The 23,538-nt window shown below is 39.4% G+C and overlaps 1 protein-coding gene across 1 annotated transcript in view; it reads left to right on the forward strand.

Annotated features, from left to right (window-relative positions):
* Nucleotides 1-23,538, forward strand: part of COL9A1 (collagen type IX alpha 1 chain) — a gene marked incomplete at both ends in the record, with an annotated part of 58,407 nt that overhangs the window by 25,505 nt on the left and 9,364 nt on the right. Inside the window, 6 exons of the mRNA XM_082305974.1 lie at nt 718-771; nt 877-930; nt 10,305-10,358; nt 11,121-11,192; nt 21,849-21,884; nt 21,992-22,036. Coding sequence (XP_082162100.1) covers nt 718-771; nt 877-930; nt 10,305-10,358; nt 11,121-11,192; nt 21,849-21,884; nt 21,992-22,036 — 315 coding nt within the window. The remainder of the gene's footprint in view (nt 1-717; nt 772-876; nt 931-10,304; nt 10,359-11,120; nt 11,193-21,848; nt 21,885-21,991; nt 22,037-23,538) is intronic.

The raw sequence follows: 23,538 nt of genomic DNA on the forward strand, positions 1-23,538 counted from the left end.
ATTGTGGTAAGAGACAAGCCTTTGGCTGAAAGAATTAAATATATTATTTTATCAGCTCTAGTGGTGTGCTTTTTCATGATTCTTTTGCTACATGATGTGGTTTTCATGATTCCAGGCATTAAATAATACCTAAAAAAGGCCATTTCCTTCTAAATTCGTGGAAATCATTGCTAGAGGAGATATGTGACATGGGTACCTCACTACAGTTTGAAATCAGGGATCTCATAATAAGAATAATATTTATAGCTGCCCTAAGTTGATTGAATCACAGAGATTGTCATCTCTACTTACGTACCACCAAATTGCAGCATCAATTCCAATTAAGTTTAAAAAAGTATTCTATGATTCAGATTATGGAATGTTTCAGACAATAATGTTTGAGTTTAGTTTTAAGTAGTTGAAAAAGAAAACTAGATTGAGACATGAATTTCTTCTGAAATTACATGGAATTATATTATCCTTCTGTGATTTGAGAGCAGCAATCAAGTGTATTTGGGATTTGTCAGTATGTAAACAACAAAAGAACTGAAATCTCAGTTTTGAAAAATTAGATAGAAGGAATTAGGTGAAAGTTAAATGAAAACCATAATAAAGGTACAAGTTAAAAAATGAATACAGGCTGATTTTTTTAGACCTTATTGATTTCCTTATTTTTTATTTTAAAATGGAACAGTCAACCATTGGCTTGGCTAATATTTTTCATCTTTTGTCCAACAGGGTAATAGAGGTCCCCCTGGGGTGCCAGGTTTGATGGGAAATTCTGGTAAACCGGTAAGATCATTAATCTTATTGAAAAGATCTAGAAAAATGAGAAGTTTTGCATTGTGCAAATAATCACTTTTCAAATTTGTTGCATACTTCCTGTTCCCAAAACAGGGTGAACAGGGGCCAGAGGGAGAAGCAGGTCCAACAGGACCCCGGGGACCACCAGTAAGTATTGAATAAATTTTAACTGAGCGTATGTAATATTGCAGTGTCTCAAGTTATGGTTGCTGAAGCTAACCATGAGGTAAAAATATTATTCAGCACAAGTGCTAATTTTAAGGTAAATACTAGGTGTTCTCTAATCCCCTTCTGTACCAGATGGATGTGCATCATCACATAGAGAAATCCAGCAGCACATATCCTATGACTGTTTCTGGCTTTGGTGACGAAGTAAATTTTAAACCCTTTTTTATATTCTTCTGGTCTTTGTTTTTAAATATGCTGAGTAAAAGCCAAAACAGAGGGAAGGAGGGTGGTTTGTGACAAAAAGCTGCAACCAAACTCCTGTTCTTCCACTGCAACACTCAACTCTCACAACTGGTGTTCAAAAGCTTAAATTCACTAGCTGCCAGTAGATCATTTGCTCTGTTATTTAACTGTTTCAGCCTCTTAAAGAAGCTTGTGCTGTATATTACAAGGCTTAGCTGTACATTACAAAGTTTTGAACTTTGGACCAAGTATTCAGAACATGAATTTTTTTTGCTAGTATCTTTTTCTAATGCACGTAATGTGAACAGCGAGGCAAGGTATGAAAGAAAGTTAGCTGTCTGTCCTACCGGGTAAAGAAAATGGCTAGAGACTGTCCTCACCCCCTTGGTCGACTGGCCTGGCATGGTTTGTCTTCATACTGCTAAACTCCCTTAACACCCTGTCATGTCTAAGAGCAGGCTGGGTGCAGTCAAGTTGCATATTGGGAACAGTCTCTTGCCTGTGTTCCCAAAACTATTCTTGGGCATTATCTAGGAAAGCCCAGTTCGCCTGAGACAAAAACATACTGACCATTATCATGGGTGATGGTGGGATGCTGCTTGGGCCTGTGCCTTGGCCCGTTCTCATCGGTATTATGAATGTAGCTATAGTGATGTGAAGTAAAGCATTTACTTGGGAATACTGATGTAGTTTCTTTCACTGGAGATTTTCCTTAACACTAGAAAGATTTGGAAGACTGGAGAAATCGTTGCTGGGCAGGTAGCTCGCCGCGGGAAATAAATGTGCTAAGGAAAGTGAACTGATGGCATTTGCTAAGGCTCACTGTTGAAGACAAAGGACAGCTGTTCCTGAGGCGTGCTTGGGGTACTAGAGTCTGCTGGGTACAGATTTCCGATTCCCTCTAGAGCGGACCTGGCATGGATTGAAGTTACATAAGGCTGATCTAATTTCCCTTTGCTGTTAATCCTTCTGTGAGGGCTGAGAGGGTCAGTGATTTGAAGAAAATTTTCATATACCAAAATTCAGTCTGATGACATTGACCAGGCTCCAGGCCCTGTAACCAATTGCTTTTGCAAGCTTCTCTCTTGCCACTGATACCCTAGGGATACTTTCCTGGAATTTTTTGAGCTTCTGCTATCATACAGTGACATAAGAGTTGTAGTCATGGAGTTGTAGGGTTATCCGTATACACGGCTTAGAGAGTAACTGACAGGGATATATTTATAAGGGTGTTTCATGGGTCAGGAATATCTTCTCTGAATTAACTCTTAAACATACAGCAGCAGTCAGCCAAGTAAGAGATTTCATTTTCTTCCGTGGTTTGCATTATCATGTGCTAGATGCATTAATTCATGAGCTCACGTTTATTTTAGACTGAATCTTTGTATGAGTGCTGTGTCCACAGCTGCCTATGTATGATACAAAAAGGGGATTATAGGAGCATATACTTACTAGGATGGAATACAGGTATCTTCAGCCTCCCATATACCCAGGTTGCTGGGTAAGGTTTTGTTGTTTGTGTTTAAAAGTGTTGGGTGTACTAGAAAAAGATTTCAGCCCTGTTCTTCTTGAGCTGATATTTTGTATAATTGTAACAGGAATAAGAATTATAATTGAATCAGACAAAAGTAATTGCCCGCTCTGATAATGCACTGTAATCTGCTAAACTATGCTTTTAATCCTTTCAATGTGAACATGAATTTACAAAATCAGCAGTCCATAGAACAGGAGTTGACATGCAAGGTTAATTATTAGTAACCCTGTAGTCGGACAGAAATACTTAATGCAGATTAAATACAATGATTTTTCTGTTTATCACTCTAGAGACCAGCAAGACATCTGGGTATCTTGCCTGTATTTCCTCTGTCTTTACAAAGTGCGCTCATTTTGGAAAACATGTGAACATTAGAACAAAAGCATAGAAAGAAAAAATTTTGGTCAATACAAAATGGAGAAAGGAAGTAAATTATTGATAATAAAGTAAGTTAGCATGTAGAACCGTAAGCAGTAATCTACTTCTCATCTATAGTTCCTTTAAAGCTGTAAAGAACCTTGAATAATTACTATGTTTATCTTCCTTCTGCTGAAGACTACAGGCAGCATGTGACTGGAATGGCTTTCTGTTTTCTTTTTGGGAACACTGGAAAAAACATTACTTCTACACAAAAAACTGGAATGATGAGGATTTTTTGTTCAGGAAGGACACAGGGTTGGATTATTGAACCTCAGTGAGCTTTGGTCCAAGTTGAATTTGTACTTGTTTTCAGGGCAGAATAAAGAGTACTATCTCTTCTGCAGCATGTACATGTAGTAGATATATTTGAGCCTCAGCTTTTAGGACTCTGCCCTTACATGTCCAAGAAAAAAAAAATCTGCTGGTTAAATAATTCTACACTCCATGATTTTCAAACTTCTAAAACTAGAAATTTCGAAAATAAGTTGAGAAAAACTTTTATAATTGCTCTAAAGAGAATTTTTCATGTGAATATTTTTGGATTTTTTTCAGATTTTGAAATTTTCTCACAACTTTAACATTTGATAGTTTTTGACCAAAGTTTTATAACCAAACACTTTCAAAGCCTGAGGATTTTATGGTTACTATTCACATATTTTTCTTGTCTTTTTCCTTCCTATTTTGAATTATCCTCTTTAGCACTCACCTCAGTTCTTTTCTTTCTCCTTTACCCTTTGTTCCATTTCACTCTTGGTAATAGAAGACTGAGGTAGAAGTCAAAAGGGGCTGGGCTTCTTCCTTGGAGTTGGAAAAAACCTTGATGTTTTGCAGGATATGGAGAACTTCAGTCCCTTAATGTATCGCTGCATGGCAGCAGCCTCATGAGACATCCTCTTCACTTTCCCATTTCACTTACCCCTGTTCTTTACATCACTACTGGGGAAAGACAGCGTGGCTGGTAGCTCCAGGAGGGCCAGAACGGTAGAGGAAAGGAGCTCCAGTGAAAGTTTGGGGGGGATAACAAGGCTGACTCTGCTAATATGGAAAGCAGGCTGGTATCTGCACTAGGGAAAAACAACATGCCTACATTTGTGTTATATTAAAAAATTCCCTGACTTTTCAGCTTTAGCTGCTTGCAAAAGACATCTTTTTGAGAGAAAATTTTCACTTCGACTAGTGTGTAGTTTTTTGAGGAGTTACACAATGGAGTGCTATTAAGCAATCATCAGTGACTCTGTGGGACACATTAATATTTCTATGCTGTTTAGCAAATAGCCTGTAGCATCCACTGGCATAAACCATGTTGTTTCAATGTTATTTTCATTATTAAACAACTGTTGGAATGTAGTTGGAACGGTATTGTTGTTACTAAGCAGCAGATTCAAATTTTGGCCTTTTGTGACTCTGTAAGCAGTTTCACAGGGAAGATATTAAATGGTTGAAAACAGTATAACTAGCTCTAATTAAAAACAGGCAAAACCTCATGTATTGGGAGACTCTTACCTCACTGCTGACAAATCTCCCTAGGAGAAAATTACTTTCAAAAGTACCATTTCAGTCTATCATTGCTTTTCCTTAAAAAACTTAAGTTGGCACCTGAGAAGGAAAAAAGTTTTACTTTTGTTTATTTCATTTACTATTCATCTGTTCAGTAAAACAGAAAAACAACTGGAGCAACATGGAAATTTTGTCTTTTGTTTCTAAATCAAACGTATTCTCCATTCCACCCTAATCGTTTTGTCGGTTAACCTTATGTTTGCTTCATGTTATGCTAGCCAATCCAAGTAATTACCAAACTCATTTGTGATTTAAACCTTTCTAAGCCTGTCATCATGGCAGGTGGCCCAAAGGAAGCAATTCTCAAACATCAGAGTGTCATTCCTAATCAGTGGAGTTTAGCCATGCTCCCTAAGCTGCTTAACCATTTTCTTTCATATTTGCTGAGATTTAGTAAGATTTAATTTTTCATATTGTGTCTGCAGAAGATACTGACCCCTGCCCCTGCTTTTTTCATCCCTTGTTTTTCTTCAGCTATTTAACCTTTAAATTGCTAACACTTGGAGAACATGTATCCCAGCCTGTGGTTTTGCAGTGTAAAGAGCTTGGAACATTTAAGTAACCATTTAACTTAAAGTTCAATATTTGCCTAGCAAATTGAGAAAACTCGATTTATATGCACGCCAGCATATATATGTTGTTGAGGATTTAGGATGCAATGCATGTTTTCCTAACATTAGCAAGAGAGGTTAAGTATCTAGCTGCCTAAGATTTGATATTGTAGCCCCCTCTGAGAGACTTCTGAGGGGCCCTGGTTGCTAGGGCTGACTTGCTCTCTGGAGGTGCCTTTGTCTCTCTGCTTATTATAACAAGGGAGCCTGGAGAGTACCTTGGATTTGCTATTAAAATGTCAGACAGCCTGAAGTTAGATAATACTGTTTTCAGCATTTTAAATTACTTTCAGCTAAATAACATTTTGAGTCTTTAAAGATATTTTTGTCTTACCTACCCTGAAATGTACCTTTGGTTACCCTAACAATTATAACTAAAATCTAGCTTTTCTATCATATTCTTTTTACATGGCTCCAACTAAAATAATGGGTAATGTTCCATAGTTGGTATCGGTGTAGTGGTATTGGTAGTGTGGTAGGATGAAATGTCCTTGCCTCAGTTTATATGATATGTTTAGGTATTTGTGTGAATATTTTGTATATATAATTTCAGAGGTGTTCCACAAGTGGTGAGTCATAGTTTACATGTAAGACACAGCTAAAGGGATTAGCATTGCACAGTCTATAGCAGAGTCAAAAGAACAAAAGGATTTCCATCCTGCCAGGTACGCTTTTTATCCAGTAAACGTAAGCCTCTAGATGGATGTGACTAAAATCCGACCTTGCACAATTCTGCAGCATGGTTTGTACAGGGTAGCACTTTCTCCTCTCTCACTCACAGACTACATATCCCAGCCAAACCTGTTTAGTATCTCTAAGCCTCTCCAGTTCTCATACTGTCTATTCCTGACTTTCCAAACTGCATGATCAGATTCCTGTCTGCTACCTCACTCTTTACCCCTCCACTTCCAGCAACAGCTTCCTTTTGACTTTTGGGCATGCTAGACCTCTGGATGTCAGCAGATATCCCAATGTTGGCTTCTCCTGAGCAGTGTAGACAATAACCTGGGTAAAAAATGCAGTTGTTATGGAGTTAGTGTCCTAAAGCTGTCCTAGACTTCAGTTAACACTACAGATGCAGCCAGTATGAAAGGTCTCTGTCCTTTATACTTGGCCACGGTATCATCCTTGAAGAGAATGGCAGCTGTTGGGCTGCTGCTTGTGTCCAAAGCATGACACAGTTAAGAGGAAGGTACATTTCATGCTACACCTATCTCTTACCATTATCTTAAGCAGTACAATTTAATTATTACTCTGAGAAAGGTGCAAAGGTGCATTTAAAATCTCAGAGAAAGTTTGCTGTATATTTACTCTTCCAGCAAATAGTAGTTAATATTTTTGAATACTTTTTAGTACTGTACTGAAGGTCAAAGGAAGAGTCCTGTTGATGCGTCCATGCATAAATCCTTGAACTTAAATTAATTCCTCTGAGATTTTGGATGAAAAAAAATTGATGAGTTAAAGTCTCGCAAGCATATAATTGATAAATGGGTTACATTTTGCAAAAGACTTTGGAATACTAAGTTTAAAAAAGTTCATTCCAAAATATACTTAGTTTATTCTTTTATATTCTGCATAGATTTAATTCTTAATGGCACTGCTATTGAATATACTAAAATTGGTATGACATATATTATAAAAACAAAATTCTTAAGTAGAGGAGAGTTTATTACAGTATACACTGTGAATTACCTGTCAAGAGATTCTGATTAGTGTTTTGATTATCTGGGCAGCTAAGTCAGATGCAAATTACCTGGCAAATACTCTCATTCATATTATTGTTCCACTCAATTGATCAACAGGAAATCAATAAAACGGTAAAAGAAACCATTTTAGCATGAGAATGCATTCTGTAACTGCTTGTGGGAATTCTATAAAAGAATCAAGTCTTCAAAATTTAAGTGAGGATGAAAACTATCCCAGACAACCTAAAGGAGGGTCTGCTGTAAATCCTGTAATGTCCCCTTATGTATGTTATGTATGTTGTTCAAAGGCTAAATATAGATCTAAGAGAACTGAGAGGGAGACATTAAATCTTCATTTAAATGTATTGAGTGGTCCAGCAATCCTGCCTTGGAACAAAGGGAAGGTAGGTTTTGTTGTAAGCACAGCCTAGCACATCAGCTGTGGGAGGGCTGCATCCTGGTATTGTTCAGCATTGCGGTGCTGTACTACCATTTCACATGTGCCTTGCCGTCCTTTGGGAGAATGACCCTATCCTCAGCAGTACTGACATGCTAAGCGATAGTATACTTAACAGAAATCAATTATCTATACTGTTAAAGTACTGGTGCGGTCCTGGACGTGCTTTTGGTCCACACTGTCTAACATCATTGACTGAAATAATCTCTAGGCAGTGGCCAGTCTTTGGAGTACTCAGCGGCCATCTGCAGTGATAGTCTGCATGCTACCTCCCTTCATTGTAGGCCAGGAAGGTTTACCAGCACGGGTGCAAGCCAGTCTGTCCCAGCTCACTCTAAACTAGAGTAGCTACTTCCCCTCTTCAAGCGTTCCACCTCTAGGAAATGTAGGAATTTTGAAGTTTGTCAAAAGTGCATAAACCATACAGATTCTGGTCCTTTTTTTGTTAAAACCAGTGCAACAGGCCCACTGATTTGTGAGTGGCCTGCAGCTACGGACTGTGCTATATACAGGGCTGCCGTGTAAGAAAGGTAGGCTGAGGACATGGCCAAACTGCCTGCTGTTCTGATTATTGCCTATGAGTAACTTGGAGCACAGAGGAGGGTTTCATCTGACCAAGTACAGATGTCAATGCCTGAACCAGTTGTTACAGAAACTTATAGTCTGTGGGGAAAATGTAGGTGCTTCTAGGGCATGACTCGTGATGTATTTTAAATGTTTACATGAGGACATTTCAAGATGCCTTTTTTTCTTCATCCCCTATGAAGGGAACCAGAAGTAACTAGCTCAATGTAAATCCTATCCCAGGGCCATTTCAGTCAGGTATAACTTGGGGGAAGTGTTACAGTCTTTTAAGTTATGCCATGCGCCAATGGGATTCCTGTTTGTTCTTTGGGTTACAGTTCCTCTCTTACGTGCTAAAACACAACTCCTGCACATCTTGCAGTGGCGGCCCTTAGTTTTGAAGTGATCTGTCCTTACAGACATAATGTCAGTTTTCACAGGAAATACTATCCTTTTGTATTCCAGTCTTCTGTATACTAACCTTCTTTTTTACCACCTTAGAAAAGCATTGGTGTTTGGATAAGTGCCTGTAGTGTATATTTGACAAAATCATTTTTTTGCATTTAAAATAAAACAGAAGATTTTTCTTGCATTCTGGAGGACCAGCAGAACCTTTGATGTGCTCAAGAGGTTTATCATATGATTTTAATTCTATGGAAGGTGACATTGCTTTTGTTTTATAGCTGTATAGCAATCAGACATGAATGTTATGACATATATGAGGAAACGAGTTTCTAATACTGGTCATAGTTTTAATCCTTCTCTTTCCTGCATCAGAAATGTAGTATTATTCCAGGTCAGAGATGTAGTACAGAATTATGTGATTAAATAACAGATTTTCAAAAAGGTTAATGCATCTTCTGGGTTGTAACATGAAGGTGATTTGGGGGCCTTTTTTTGTTTTTCTTTTTTTTTTTTTTTTTTACATAAAGAAATTTCTAGAAATTATACAAAGTTCTTTAAAGGAATAGTGATTTTAACACCACAGGATATTTTGAAGGAAATTAATGGAAAAGTCTGTTTATGTTTCGTTCTCTGATCTCTCCAGGATACCTAATTATTTTTTGAATTGTAGAGTTAGTTTTCCTAAGCTTGTGTGAGAAGTTGTCATTGCATTTAGGACCTGGTGTAAAAGACCATGTCTGCCCTCTCCTTTTGTTGTTTAGTATGTCACAATATTTCACAGTATTTTTCTTATTATGAAGAAAATATCTATATTTAAAATTATCCATTGTATACAGCACTAGAATGCTTAGATCTGCTTTTATCAAAAATTTTCTAAGTTATGTATAACAGGTTATCTACTTACATATCTAATAACTTCAATTCTTGATATTTTATGATCTTAAATGCTGTATCATTCTTCTATAGCAAGTACCCCTTATGTATTCACCCAGTGGAAGTAAGAAAAGTGTCTCAAGTGAGATTTAGGCTTGTGTTGGGACAGCGTTTGAATTTATCTGTACAGGCATATATCTGTACAGCTGAGAGTAAATTTGTAACACTTATTGCGCTGTTCTGAAAGGTTTAATCATAAGAGAAAAAACCCTTTTGAGAAAGGTACTTTACTTTGAAAATTGTTTAAAATCTTTGAAAATTTGACTCAACGTCAGGCTTACCCAGACTATATATTCGAATGGCAGCATTAAGAGATGGAGTTATAACACTAATGTGAATATGATGATCTGAATGAATAAATATATCTGAAGTGAAGATATAAAGTAAAAATCCAGTAAAAAGCATATTTATACTTATCACTATTATGAATGGGGATTTTTAAAGGTTACCCTTCCCTATAACAGTCTAGACTTTTTTTTAACCTGAGTTCACATTTGTCCATTGTTCAGGTGGGATCATGGGCTTTTACGTATGTGGTCGTGTGGGAGTTCAGTTGATGAAACTGAGCAAAAGCCTAAAGCTAAGCATGCGCGTCAGAGTTGTCTTGGTGAAGTAAATGTGTTCATGACAGGTAACTCTCAGGTGCGATCCCGTGAAGGAGACTTCATTGTGCATAATCACTCAGCAGGCTGAATTAGTTGAATTGTTTAATGCTAACTAAATATTGTATGCCATCGTTAACTAAAAATGTTTACATTTCTCAGAAAGTATTCTCACTATTTTTAATGCATGTGATATTTTTGCACTGATAAACAGAAGTCTTGATTAAAGCCAACAGCTCTGTAGTATAATTCACTAAACATTAAGAAAAAAAAAATCATACTTTATTCCCTGTTCACAGGAAATATTTCAGGAAGTAACAATGTCCTTCTGTTTCCCATAAGGGTAGCAGAGGGGAGCCAGGTCCTGCGGGTCCTCCAGGTTTACCAGGGAAATGGGTAAGCAGTTTATTTCCATATTCAGTGCTCATGTTTACTTTCAAGGAGCTATGATATCATCTGGAACTACACTTACAGATTTATCTATGCAGGGGACTGAAAATAATGTTGAAACGAGTGATTGTTGAGTTTCTTTTTCAGTCCTCTGTGACTGTGCTAATATTAGCAAATGCTGTTTTAAAGTATATGGAGATGTGTGGGACTTTTTCTTCTGTTTAAAAAAACATAAATCCTGTGATGTGCAAAGTTGGGTTGCATACTCCTGTGTGGGCTGTGTGTGCTTGGGGAACAGGAGCAATGAAAGACTGGCTTTCTGCTAACAGCTACGTGAAACTAATGAATGGAGCGGATGATGAATGCCACCTTTTACCAGTGCTCCAGCAGTATTTACACAGTAACAGTCAGAAGCATAGCTGGGGAGGTTTGGGCTGAAAGAGCCTGCTGTTCAGAGGAATGCGCAAGTCACAGAGTGCAAGATCTTACGGAGTATTTTTAAGAAAACCATACTGTCGTCGAGGGACTGGAGGGTGGAAAGCCCTGTAAGCAATTTCTGTTGTGTTTGTCAGCAATCAAATCAGAATAAGACGCTGTTTAAAGGGCTGTATTTTGGATCAGCCCTATTTTCATCAGATAATCATCTTTCATCAAGTTAGGACTGTTCTGGGAATAAGACTCTGCCCCATCCGCTTGTCAGGGTATGACCCTTAGTTGTTCATTCTAAACCAGACTGAGTAAGTTTACAGCCTTGACTTGTTTTCACAGGGTCCCCAGGGTGATATTGGACTTCCTGGACTGCCAGGTCCTCCAGGCCTACCTGGTGGTAAGGGTGACCGGGTAAGAAATGCACTCATATATACAGACTGCAGTTTGACATCAGGAGTAAATATGATAATTTGAGCTTTTTTTTGCAGCTTTTACTTGAACTAATGTCTGGTTTCTTGTTTTGCATGTAGATCTGTTAACTGCTTGAAAACAGTGCTCTAGGTGCCCATTAACTACTTGTAGCTCATAAAATATACAGGAGGAGTCTTGACAGTGTTACTTAAGGAACTGAAATAAGATTACTGGCCTAAATATTTCCTTTTATTTCGAGTTGGAATCATTTAAAGGCCTAAGTCATATTGCAAATCATTGACTCAGCCAGATCTGAAATGGTAATCAGGGTCTCTGGCCCCTAAAGAGCTTTGGAACTTCAGCCCTGGTCTACAGTAGGTACAATGCCTTTTACATACGTCTTAGGGCTTGCTATGGAAATGCACAGGCTGATGCAGCTATTGAGACACCTATGCATACATGCCCAATTACAGGATATAAGTACCTTTTCTACTATTTTGTTAGGAGGGAAGAACTGGGCCCTGGGGATCTCACATACTTGCAGAAGATATCCTGCTTTGCTGAATAAATGTTAGTGAAGACTATATATAAAAAAGTACATGTTCCTTATCTTCTCTTGCTCATAGGAGGCTACAGAGAGTGGAATTCACTCACCAAACTTCAGATGCCTTTGTTATGGAAATAGTCGGTTCTACACTGTGTTTCATCCTTCTTACTTGAGACATCTACTTCAGTATTAAATGAATTGTACTTTTGAAGTGCGTCTTCCTTTCCACTGACAATAGAACTGTTAGTGAGACATAGGTATCACTGCTGTAGATGTCTTTAGTTGAACAGAGGAATCCTGCCACTGGTATGCTCCCAGTATACATCGTAGGGTGGCTAGATAGGGCTTGTAGTTGGTTTTGGCAGTTTTTAAAAGCTGCTCAGGTACTTAAAAACAAGTTCCTAAGACTGTCTTTGTTGTTGTTGAGGTATTTCTCATGTGTTTTTTTTTTTTTTTTTTTTTTTTTTAATGCTGAGATCAGGAACATGTTTCTAGTCAAATATAAGTATTGACATAAAGCAGTCTTTTTTTGTTAGATTGGTAATGATTCATACTTTAGACTTCTCCAGAGGGAGATTGAAGTTACCTGAGGAAGCAAATCTGGAAGGAAAACAGCAAGTATTTGTTGCAGTGGTGACAATCTCCCTCCAAAGATGCCTGATTTTCCTCATTTACTGTATAAAGGGTCTGGACCTCTAGGATAAGAGCAGAAGGTAGATGCTGTAAACAGACCCAATGATATTTAGGCTACACCCAGGAGGTTTCTGTTTATATAACTGGCAGATGACTGTGTCTTATGCCTGGAGCTTTTTTTTGAACCCTAGAGTCAGTTTAATGCCCTCTGCAAACACCTTAAAGTCCAAAAAGCTATGCTAGCAGTTACCTCATCCTGTGATTGCTTTTTAGCTTTCCTGTTTCGAGAGAAGTGTCAACTGGACCCACTTGTATCTTTGATTCATTTTTTTTTTCTTCAGTCACATAGAGGCTGGAGTGAATTTTCTGAGGCAGGCTTAACGTGGCTGCAGCTTTGCCAGTAGCACTGATCTGCAGTATGCATTCCAAGTCAGAAGCCCGGAGAGCATTGTGCCACTCTATCCTTTCTCTACCCTGTTCAACTTGCAACTGCATCTGTCTTATACAGAGCCAAACACCCCTGTCAGGGTTTGGAAATAGGTATCTCTGTAGCCTGTTGACCCTAGTCTTTGGGTCAACCACTGGTATCAGTAAGTTCCAGACTGAAGTAAGCTTTCTTCCCTTCCTGATTTCAAAACTTCATGGTTTTGTACACAGGGATCCTATAAAGTTCTGCTGTGAAGCCCACATATGCATAAGAGTTGATGTAAACAGCAACCAGAAGCCAAGTAGAATTCACAAAAAAACGTATTTCAGTAGTCATTCTTGATCCCAAAGCTGTTAGATATTGGGTACTATCTGCTGGCACCTTGTCACATGCGGGCTATTTTGACTGCTTAAAGAACCACTGCCAAAGATATCAACAAAAGTGGTTTTATTGAAGTAAGATGTTGTAAAAGTGAGACTTAACAAAGTTTGATGGCAAGGTCCAGTCTATTACTTACTGCAGAGGATATAATAATGATTCAAAGTTACCAACACAAAACCTTAGTGCACTGTAATGCAAGGGTATGTGCGATGTCAGTCACTTACCAACGATCTGCAGCTGGTAAGGGGTCTCTCGGCCTCAAGGAGTAACCTTGAGAGGTGTCCCAGCCCAAGGGGAGATCGCCACCATGCAGCCAGCTGCTTAGCAGGGAGAGCTTGAGAAAGGCTCACTCAGGCTGTCATATTTATGGAATCATTGGCTCGTAGTCAAATTACATGCGATGGAAAAGGTAAGCACGAGACTCCTTGTACCCGCAACTTTCTTTGTTCCTTGACAAATGAATCTTGGAAGAACCAGGTGCTATTGATGTGTTAATTGCATGGTCGATGTTGCAGTTTCCAAGCCCATATGCATCAGAGGTCACCATGTCACCCTGTTCTTGTGTGGGTTTTCAGAGACCAGATTGGAACTAGAGAATTTCTTGGCCTGGTTATAGCCTTGGCCTTTACTTCTTTTGGAGCCTGAACCAAACTGTGACTAGTTTGGTCAAGGAGTTGAGTGCATCCGTCACACTCCACCTCATGACTACAGTCAATCCACTTTATTGAGTCATAGGGTGGTACTATGGTTACCTCTTGCCTCTATGTCATAAATATGTGGTATATTGCAGATCAGTGCTGAGGGTACATTTATCTGAAGAGTTGCTTAGCTTAAGTGTTACAATTAATGCTAATTATATACCGTTGCACATACAGAATCAGTTGATTGTGTATGTTTTACATGTTGGATTAACACAATTTGTTTCATTATTCGCCAGACTTTGATTTACAGAATGATTGATGAGCAACAAAATAAAGTCAGAACTAACAAAACTACAGCTGGATATAAAATCAAATTCAAAGCTCCAGTTGATGTTGGTGAGCATCCAAGGAGAGTTTCCCACCAGTGGTGTCCTCCATCTTTTTTCACTCTTCCTAGGACGTGCTCTATCTTCTCTGGTTATGATAGATGGTAATCAGGGTTCTTTGTCTGTTGTTTTGAATTCGTTTTAGCAATTGACACAGGTCATCATGTTGCAACAGTTTTCTTACCAATGTGAGATTCCTTCAAATGGGGGTAGGTAATAAATCTTGATACAATGTATAGTTAGATTGTAACAATTGGTGGGGTGTGACAGGAGCTGAATATGAATGACAAACCTTTTTTTTTCAGTGTCATGACAAATGTCTTGGGCCTTAATGGTATTACTTTCACAAATAAATCCTTGTTCTTCCCATACAAGACATGCGTCACATCAGCAGTTTTCCATTTGTTCCCATTTTGTTGGGCCCATACTCTGTGTTCTGACAGGTAGAGTACAGTTCCATTGTGGTTTAATCCCAGTGCAATGATTTGGTATAGGGTGTATACCAAAGCATTGCGTATTGTTAAAACAATGCTTTACTGTAGGTAGGCTCATAAGTGAGGTTGACTAGATACACCAAGATTGGAAATCCTTTTTGAATTGAATCACATTTTCCCAAATTACCTTTTGAATCTTAGTGGGCAAGGTGCCCTCATCACCTTCCCTTATAATTGCCGCTACAGTACATTGCACCAATAACTGAGCTTGGATACAGCTAAGAGCTAGAGAGACATTATTCTGGGCAATGCCAAGTGCGTCTACAATTAGTTGGTGGTCCTTCTTGTTAGTTCTTTCCCATTTAGGCAATATATCAGATAAGAGCCATTGACTAATTCCCAGTGCCAGCAAACAAGATCGAAATGGATGTTTTAATTTATGCAAATTACTCGCTGCCAAGCTTAATTTGTTTGCTAAAACTTCAGCGTCTATGCTGTTTAATACTCCTGAATCCTGTTCCTAGGTTGCCAGTCACATCTCTCCTTGTTCGTTTTGGAGAGGTGAAGGTTCGCCCATGCAACCATGCTAACCATCCTGTATAGGATGTATTTAGGAATGGTGCGCAGGTAGGTTTAATTGCAGAGATATTAACCTGCATTGATAGTTCCACTCATTTGAGGGACTATGATGGGTTAAATAGCACTTGTTGCTGGTCTGTATATTTAATAGCATAGGGTCTGATTTCAGAAATCGGAGGATATGTAGTTTGGTTGGTTGTGGGAGTAATAAAATAGGGAGTAGGTTAATAGGCAGTAGGGTTGGTGTAATGTGAGGGCTGGGAATGGGCGTTAGCGTGACCTTTAACGATAGTCCATTTCCATTCTCTTTCCCTGTATCTGTCCACAGGCATACTGCCTCTATAGTTGTGTCATTAAAGTGGAAACTAATTATACAGTTGGGGCATGAGAAACAGTTTGCTCTGCCTTTTGATTGAGTTTGATTTGTCCTTTTGATGACTACGTAGGTGTTTCCCTTTGAATAATTTGTTACATTACATTCAATAGAGATTTTGTCACCTGGTGTAGCAGAAATAAGGTGACTTTTATTTGCTTTTACCATTGTGTGATTACCAGTGATTGTTATTGCTAGGTTTTGTCTTGGTTTTCCCAGTATTCCTGTATTCCCATCAATTTTAACCATGTATGGCACAGAATGTACTATAGTTACCATATTGATTAGCATAAGCAAAAGAACTGGAAGTTTCCATCCCGTGCGTTGGGCTTGTTGATGTGTGAACCAAATTTCATCCATGCTGGTGATGATTACTCCTGTGAGAAGGATAAGCAATCCTCCGATGGATTCCAGGATCTCCAGGGGAGGTGTGCTGGTATCATTCCTTGTATTGTTCCTGAAAACAAAAAACAATAGAAGTCTCAGCAGGATTTTTCTGGACTGGTTACCCCTTCTAGTTAGTGGCTAGGATGTATCCACCTAGCTCTAATACAATGTTTAGCTCCATTGTCTTCTGCTTCCCAGGCCAAACGCAGGGTTTTGTTAGCATCATTGGGACAGTGCCAGTTTGTGGGAAATCTACCATAACGGGTTGCCCCGGTTGGAGGGCAATAGGGTACGTTTTTACATCTGATGGAGGTGCTCCATAAGGTGCTGACAGAAAGAATGCACGAGTGACTGGGCTTCCTGTTAGTCTGTATTGGTTATTCAATAGGTGAATCATTTCAGGCAATCGAGTATCCCGGTGGGGCTCGTGACGTTTAAGACTCCTTTTAAATAGACCATTTGCTCTTTCTACTATCCTGTTTGATTGGAGGTAGTAGAGGGTATGGGATACCCATTGAATGTCTTCCTGCTTTGCCCATTCCTGTACTTCCTTGCTGGAGAAATGTGAGCCTTTGTCACTTTGGATGACATCAGGGGCTGGTAGACGTGAAAACCAAGAGGATAATCCCCGATGATGTTCTGACCATTAGCATTCTAACATTTAGTTGCCATAATTAGGCCTGAGACAACTTCTACTCCCATGAAGATGTACTGATACCCTGACAAGGGTTTAAAGGGTCCAATGTAATCAATTTGCCTCACTGACCATAGGGTTTTTCCTTTATTGAGATGTAAGGGTGGTGCTTCAGCAGGGTGATCCATTTGCAATTTCAATTTACATTGGGGGCATTCTATAAGGATGATTTTACATGCTTTCCTGTCTAGAGGCCAACCTTGGCTTTGAGCTGCAAAATAAAGTGCTTCTTGGCCTGTGTGGTCTAATTTCTATGCAACTATTCTCCCAGTTGGTACCATTCGGGGTCTGGTGTGTCTCATGTTTTCATTCCCCTAATTCTGGCTAATTCATCTGCTTGTTGGTTCCATTTTGTGGCTGGCTGGTCATTTTTTACATGGGCTTTTACCCATCCTAGTTTAAATGGCGCTTGTCTAACTACATCTAATAATTGCCAATCTTCAGTTCTCCAAACTGGAGATCTATTTACCTCCCAATTTAGGGCTTACCATTGACAAAGTCATTGTGTGGCACCTGCCCACACAGCATAGGAGTTGACATACATAGATGAATTTTGCTCCATTTTGTGCTGCTAAAACAACTGCCCTTAATTCTTTTACTTGTGCACTGCCTTCACCTTCTTCTATTACTCATTTGCCAGTGGTAATGTCTAATACTGGCCTTAGATCACCATCTACCATTTACTCTCTTTTCTGAGGCATCGGTAAACCAAATGTCTTCAGTCTGTGTTCTCTTGGTGAGGGGAAGTGCATTTAGAGCTGGTAAAGGTTTAAATGACTGGTTTAGTGTTAATGGGTTGGTATTTATAGGCATTTGTAATATGGAAATTTTTGTATGTCCTTCAGTCAGTTGTATTTCATCTGCTACTCCTATCAGGTAGGCGTACCATTTCCTGGTGGTGGGTTTCTGTGGGGAGCAGTTCCTTTCAGAACTGTTTCTAGCAAATTAAATGGCCCTCTAGTCTGGCAGGGTTGTCCCTGGGGTATTTTCTCAACTTGTTTAACTGCTCAGACTAAAGTCAGGGGTCCCTTTTCCCACACAGAATCTCTGTTCTGTCTCTTTAAATGCAGTTGAGCTAAACATTAAAGGCCTTTTTGGCCTGTTCGACCAGTTTGGAATAGATTGGAGTAAGTGCCATGTTCTGCAAAACCCCATTCTGCTATAATAGAGTCACAGGGGTGCATTGGCCCCAGTGACTGATATGTCTTTAGTTCCTGTATTAGGGTTTTGACTGCCTCTTCATGTTCTGGCTTCCATTTCCACGGTTTTCCTTTTTGTAAAAGTGAGTACAGTGGGTGAGCAATGATAGAAAATCCAGGTACATGTGTCCTCCAGTACCCTCAAGTACCCATAAGCTGTTGTATTTCTTTCCTAGTTTGGGGTATCTGCAGTTGTTCCATTTTACTTAGAGTGTCCGGTGGAACTGCTGCACTATCCGCAGTCTACCCAGTAGCTAAAAATTTTACTTCTCTACTTGGTCCTTGACATTTTTCAGATGGAACCTCAGTTTCTGTTTTATATAGTGATTGCCACACTGCTGCTGCCGCTTCCCCCACTCTTCCAGGGGAAGTCTCTCTGATCAGAATATCATCTGTATATTGGTACAGTTTCACATCCTGAGGAAGTGAGACTGTCTGTAAAAGTTAAGCGAGTGCAGCATGAGCAATCATAGGTGAATATTTATACGACTGTGGGAGTCTGTTAAAGGTATGTTGTATACCTTCCCAAGTGAAAGCAAATTTCTCTTTATCCTCCTCCTGCACAGGGACCATAAAGAACATATCTTTCATGTCTTGTACCGCCATCCATGGGTGTGCGGCTGCTTGTAGCATGGCCGTTAAACTTGCAGTATTGGGTACTGCAGCTGTTAGCAGAGCTGTGCTGGCATGATCTATTGTCAGGCACCATCTCCCATCCGGCTTTCGGACTGGCCAGACAGGTGAATGGTATGGGGAGTGGGTTCTGGAAATAATGTGCTGTTTTTCCAAGTCTGCTATTATGTCAGAAATTCCATTTTGTGCCACAGCAGAAATCGGATACTGTGGTACCTTGGTAATTTTTGAATTGAGGAGTGCAGGAGCTGCATGCAGTATGCATACTGTAGCCCCCCAATTTGCACGGTTGGGGTTGCTACTTGAACCGAAGGACCACACGCTGCCATCTGGCAAGCGCCAGTTTCGTCCAGTCAAAACACTGAAACGTTTTCATTCTGCTTTTTAACCGCAAAGCCAGTAGATGATGTGCTTCTTGCCTGGGAGCCATAAATTAATTTTTGCGATGCTCGACCATCATCTCGACCTTTTGTTCCAAATTTTGTCTTTTCTCCTTTTCTTCCCTGTAACTGCTTCTGTAGCTGCTCAATTTGTAAGGACAGTAATAACTCAGCAGCCCTCCTGCCTTTTATTTAGTCTATTAGATCTTATTTCTCTCTATTATTATGTTTCCTATACTGACTGGAGGCTTCTATGCAGATGCCTAACATCTTACAAATAATTCCCTTTCCTTTACCATCTTTAACATTTCCTCTTGCTAATTTTATCTGTCCTTTGATGGCACCCCAGTCGTGCCAGTGCCCACAAGACCATTCTGAGAGTTTGGGACTTGGACTTATTCCATGCCTCTGTAAGTAATCAGCGATACTACTTGCCATCCTGCTGACTACGCCAAGTTGTTGCACGGGAGATTTTGACCACTTAAAGAACCACTGCCCAAGGTATCAGCAAAAGTGGTTTTATTGAAGTAAGATGTTGTAAAAGTGAGACTTAACAAAGTTCGATGGCAAGGTCCAGTCTATTACTTACTGCAGAGGATATAATAATGATTCAAAGTTACCAACACAAAACCTTAGTGCACTATAATGCTAGGGTATGTGCGATGTCAGTCACTTACCAACGATCTGCAGCTGGTAAGGGGTCTCTCAGCCTCAAGGAGTAACCTTGAGAGGTGTCCCAGCCCAAGGGGAGATCGCCACCGTGCAGCCAGCTGCTTAGCAGGGAGAGCTTGAGAAAGGCTCACTCAGGCTGTCATATTTATGGAATGAAGTGGTTGGCTCGTAGTCAAATTACATGCGATGGAAAAGGTAAGCACGAGACTCCTTGTACCCGCAACTTTCTTTGTTCCTTGACAAATGAATCTTGGAAGAACCAGGTGCTATTGATGTGTTAATTGCATGGTCGATGTTGCAGTTTCCAAGCCCATATGCATCAGAGGTCACCATGTCACCCTGTTCCTGTGTGGGTTTTCAGAGACCAGATTGGAACTAGAGAATTTCTTGGCCTGGTTATAGCCTTGGCCTTTACTTCTTTTGGAGCCTGAACCAGACTGCGACTAGTTTGGGCAAGGAATCAAGTGCGTCTGTCACGCACCTGATCTATTATAGCAGAGACAGCAATACAAACCAGTGTTACAACAATGGGTCCTGCTTCAGTGAATCTTACAGAGTGGTTATGCAGAGATGTTACGGAGAATGGCCAAACCCCACCATTCACCAGTTACTTAGGCTATTTCTGATTCACGTATTTTGAATTGGTTTCAGACACTCTGGTTCTGTCTATTTTAGTAAATTGAACAGCACCAGGCCAAGACCCAGACCTCGTCACTGGCACACAATCCTTTATACTGTTAAGTAGTTAGTGTAGCCCCTGGTACAGTTTTGGCTGATGCTGACTGGCAGTTTCACAAACAATTCCTGGGCATGTTGAGAGGGATGTTTACAAATAGACAAGCAGTATGCCAAAAAAGTGGGTATTTTCATATTTTTACATCTTACCCTGTTGTTTCCATTGAAATTTTGGGAGTCAATGTAGAATAGATTCAGATAGTTTCAGCTGTGATTTTTTTATGTTTGCTAATACAAATATTATAGGCCAAGTTTCACAAAAGCAAAAGCTTCTTCCATTTCAACGTTATCTATTGGAAGTTTTGATGCTCTAAAGGAGACTAAGTGGAGAACAGAACTCCCAAAATGATGTTAGGCTCAAAATCAATGTCTTTTTGTGTGAGTAAATGGAAAACCTTAATAAGACAGGATTTTGAGAACACTTCAGACAAAATAGTTTCAGTGTTGTTTGACAAAGTCGGAATGCTAAATAGGTCTGTGATTTCCACTGCTTAGCTTTGTGGATAATTTAGTATTGACTCTTTGTCCTCAGGAACATGAGAACAAATCTGAATTCGTTAAATTGTAGATGTTACACCGGTTTTTGTGCCTGTATCTTATGTGAATTAAATGGATCTCTGAAATGGGAGAGAAAATGCTGTATCTCTGTCTGTTTTAGAATTTTTTTTTTCTGCAGTTATAGTTCTTTTGGAATGTATGTGTTTGAATGTCCACAAACTGCAAAGAACATTTAAGGATGGTGTGATTGGTTTTCTAACAAAACACAAATACTAAGATTTTCTCAAATAATACACTGTTCTACAAATGAAATGCTTTTACTATAGAAAGAAACTACATATTTTTGAAAAGGATCAGGTCATTAATTTATTCCTCTTTGGTTCTTGCCTGTCCACACAGGTACATTTTGTTACAGGATTCTAAGATGAAACATAATAATATTATTTTTTTTAAAAAAGGAATATCAACTTTAAGATACAAGCCATGCAGTTTTGACTGTAATGATCAAAATTCTAGAGACAGTTCCTCTAAAAAACACTGAGAATTAAACAGCAAGCAAGCCAAGATTGTGACTGAACTTGTGGATGCCTCAGTGTGCTTATCCCACATTAGCAGGACTGGTATGGCCTACAGCAATGCAGAATACTTAATAGGGCTAGAAAAAGTGATAACACTTACTGGATTTCTTTTACTTCTAACTTCTAAGCAATTTGCAGAGCAGAGTTGTAGCAGCTGCAAGAGCATCTGCCTTGTAGAAGGGGAGATCTACTGTTTGACAGTCAGAATCTGTCAGAATCTACTGTTTGACAGTCAGAATCAGTACCATCCAGTGTGGCAGCGGATTGTGTTTTCCATGCTATTACTTGCCTTCGGTCTGTCACCTTAATTATATATTAAGATTTAAGTGCTTTCATTGTCATTCTTAAAAATTGGCATCTTTAAAGGTCTCTTGCATTAATGCTAGGTGGTAGGGAAGATTGAAGATAACATAGTACGCTTTCGAACCTGCAGTTTCAAATTCTGATTATTTTTTTTTTTTTTATCTTTAACCTTTTAGGGTTCAGTGGGTGAACCAGGACCTAAGGGTGAACAAGTAAGTCATGTTACAGGTCATGGTACTTTCAAGTCACACTACCAAATGCTGCAGTACATTAAGTTGACTAAATCTGAAGGCTGATAGAGTGTCTTTTTTTGATATAGGGTGCACCTGGAGCAGAAGGAGATGGAGGAGAAAAGGGTGACTTGGTAAAGCATTATTTTCTCTTCACCTCATCTAATATTGTGGTGTCGTAAATTAAAACTTTAAAGTATTGTTGGAGTGCTTCAAGCATATTGTTTGCTCATTGAAAGTCACATTGCAGTTTTATACTACCTGGGCATTGCAGAGCACAGCAGTTCCATTAGCCTGGTCATGCCATTCCTGCTGCTTTGAAAACACTCTGAAATACGCATGTTCTATTAGGTGTACAGTACAGGCTGCCTTGGAGGGGGGTGTGTGTGTATAGGTATATAGATAGCTACATATGTAGAGGTACACCAGGTGTTTCTATATAAATATATATATGCATACACACACCTAAATTCTTGGTGTTTGAGGCAGTGAGCATGAGGAGGTAGTTTAATTCAGGTGAAACAGGAGCACAGATAATAAATACCCATAATAACTCAGACTTGATATTGAAATGTTTTGTTTTGCCTTTATCTTTGGAAGTAAGGTAGCAGCTGGCTGTTAGGGAGAGGGAGAACGGTCTGGGAAGAGGCTGTGGCACTGTGATATTGCTGGAGGAAGGTGTATGTACTGCAGGAGTGTGGCGTGTTGTGAATTCACATGGGTAATGTCTGGGTCATGTGCCCTTGGGTAAAGAGGATTTGTTTTCCTACAAAAAGAGAAATGTGCTGGTCCAGCTGCTCCTATGGAGCCCCATCCAGCAAAGCCAGAACTTGCTCTTTCAAAAGGAATTAAACCACTCCCTATTTAAAAAAACGGTAGCCAGGTTGTGTGCTGGAAATGAGCACTTTTTTCCTACACTCTGCAATTCGGAAAGGCTTTTAAACTTAATTAACAGCCCTAGCGAGCTGGATGTCCAGTAATGCAGCTTTACCATCACTATATGGATTCCCAGGAAGCAATACTATGGGTTGTTTAAGTGTGCTGCCAGTTAGTCTGTTTTTAAACCGATAACAGTTGTTATTTCTGCTTCACTTATGGCATATTCATTAACAGACAAAGTGGCCTTTCTCACCTTTAGAAACCAATTATTTCACCAATGACATTTAGGAACTGGGAAAATATAATTTTCAGAAATCTCTCCAAGAGTAATATGAAAACAGCGAAGAAGATGAGATGATCTATTTCATAGGTGATTACAAGGTTTTGAAACTTTTTTTTTTTTTTTTTTTTCCCCAATTCAAAGGGAAAACTAAAAACTTCTGAACAGTTGGACTGCTATACACCGTCAAGCGACAGGGGGATCTCAGGGTTGTTCAAACCAAGAGCCATGTTGCTGGGAAGAGGAACTTCTAGGGGTTTGGCTTCTTCAGAGCACATTGGGTAGACACCTGCCTGGTTTCTGTTGCAGTTGTGTCAGGCCTAACACAACACCGTAAAATACCTGTAATTCTGTCAGACTAGAAAATCCTGATTAAATAATGCTTCCTCTAAAGGTTCCAAGCAATCTGCTAAGAAGATTGTCCTGTGCTGTAACTGTGGTTTGAGAGGTTAGAGCCATGTGTCTAATTCTAAGATA

This window comes from Platalea leucorodia, assembly GCF_965183815.1.
Source record: "Platalea leucorodia genome assembly, chromosome: 3".
Lineage (NCBI taxonomy): Eukaryota > Metazoa > Chordata > Aves > Pelecaniformes > Threskiornithidae > Platalea > Platalea leucorodia.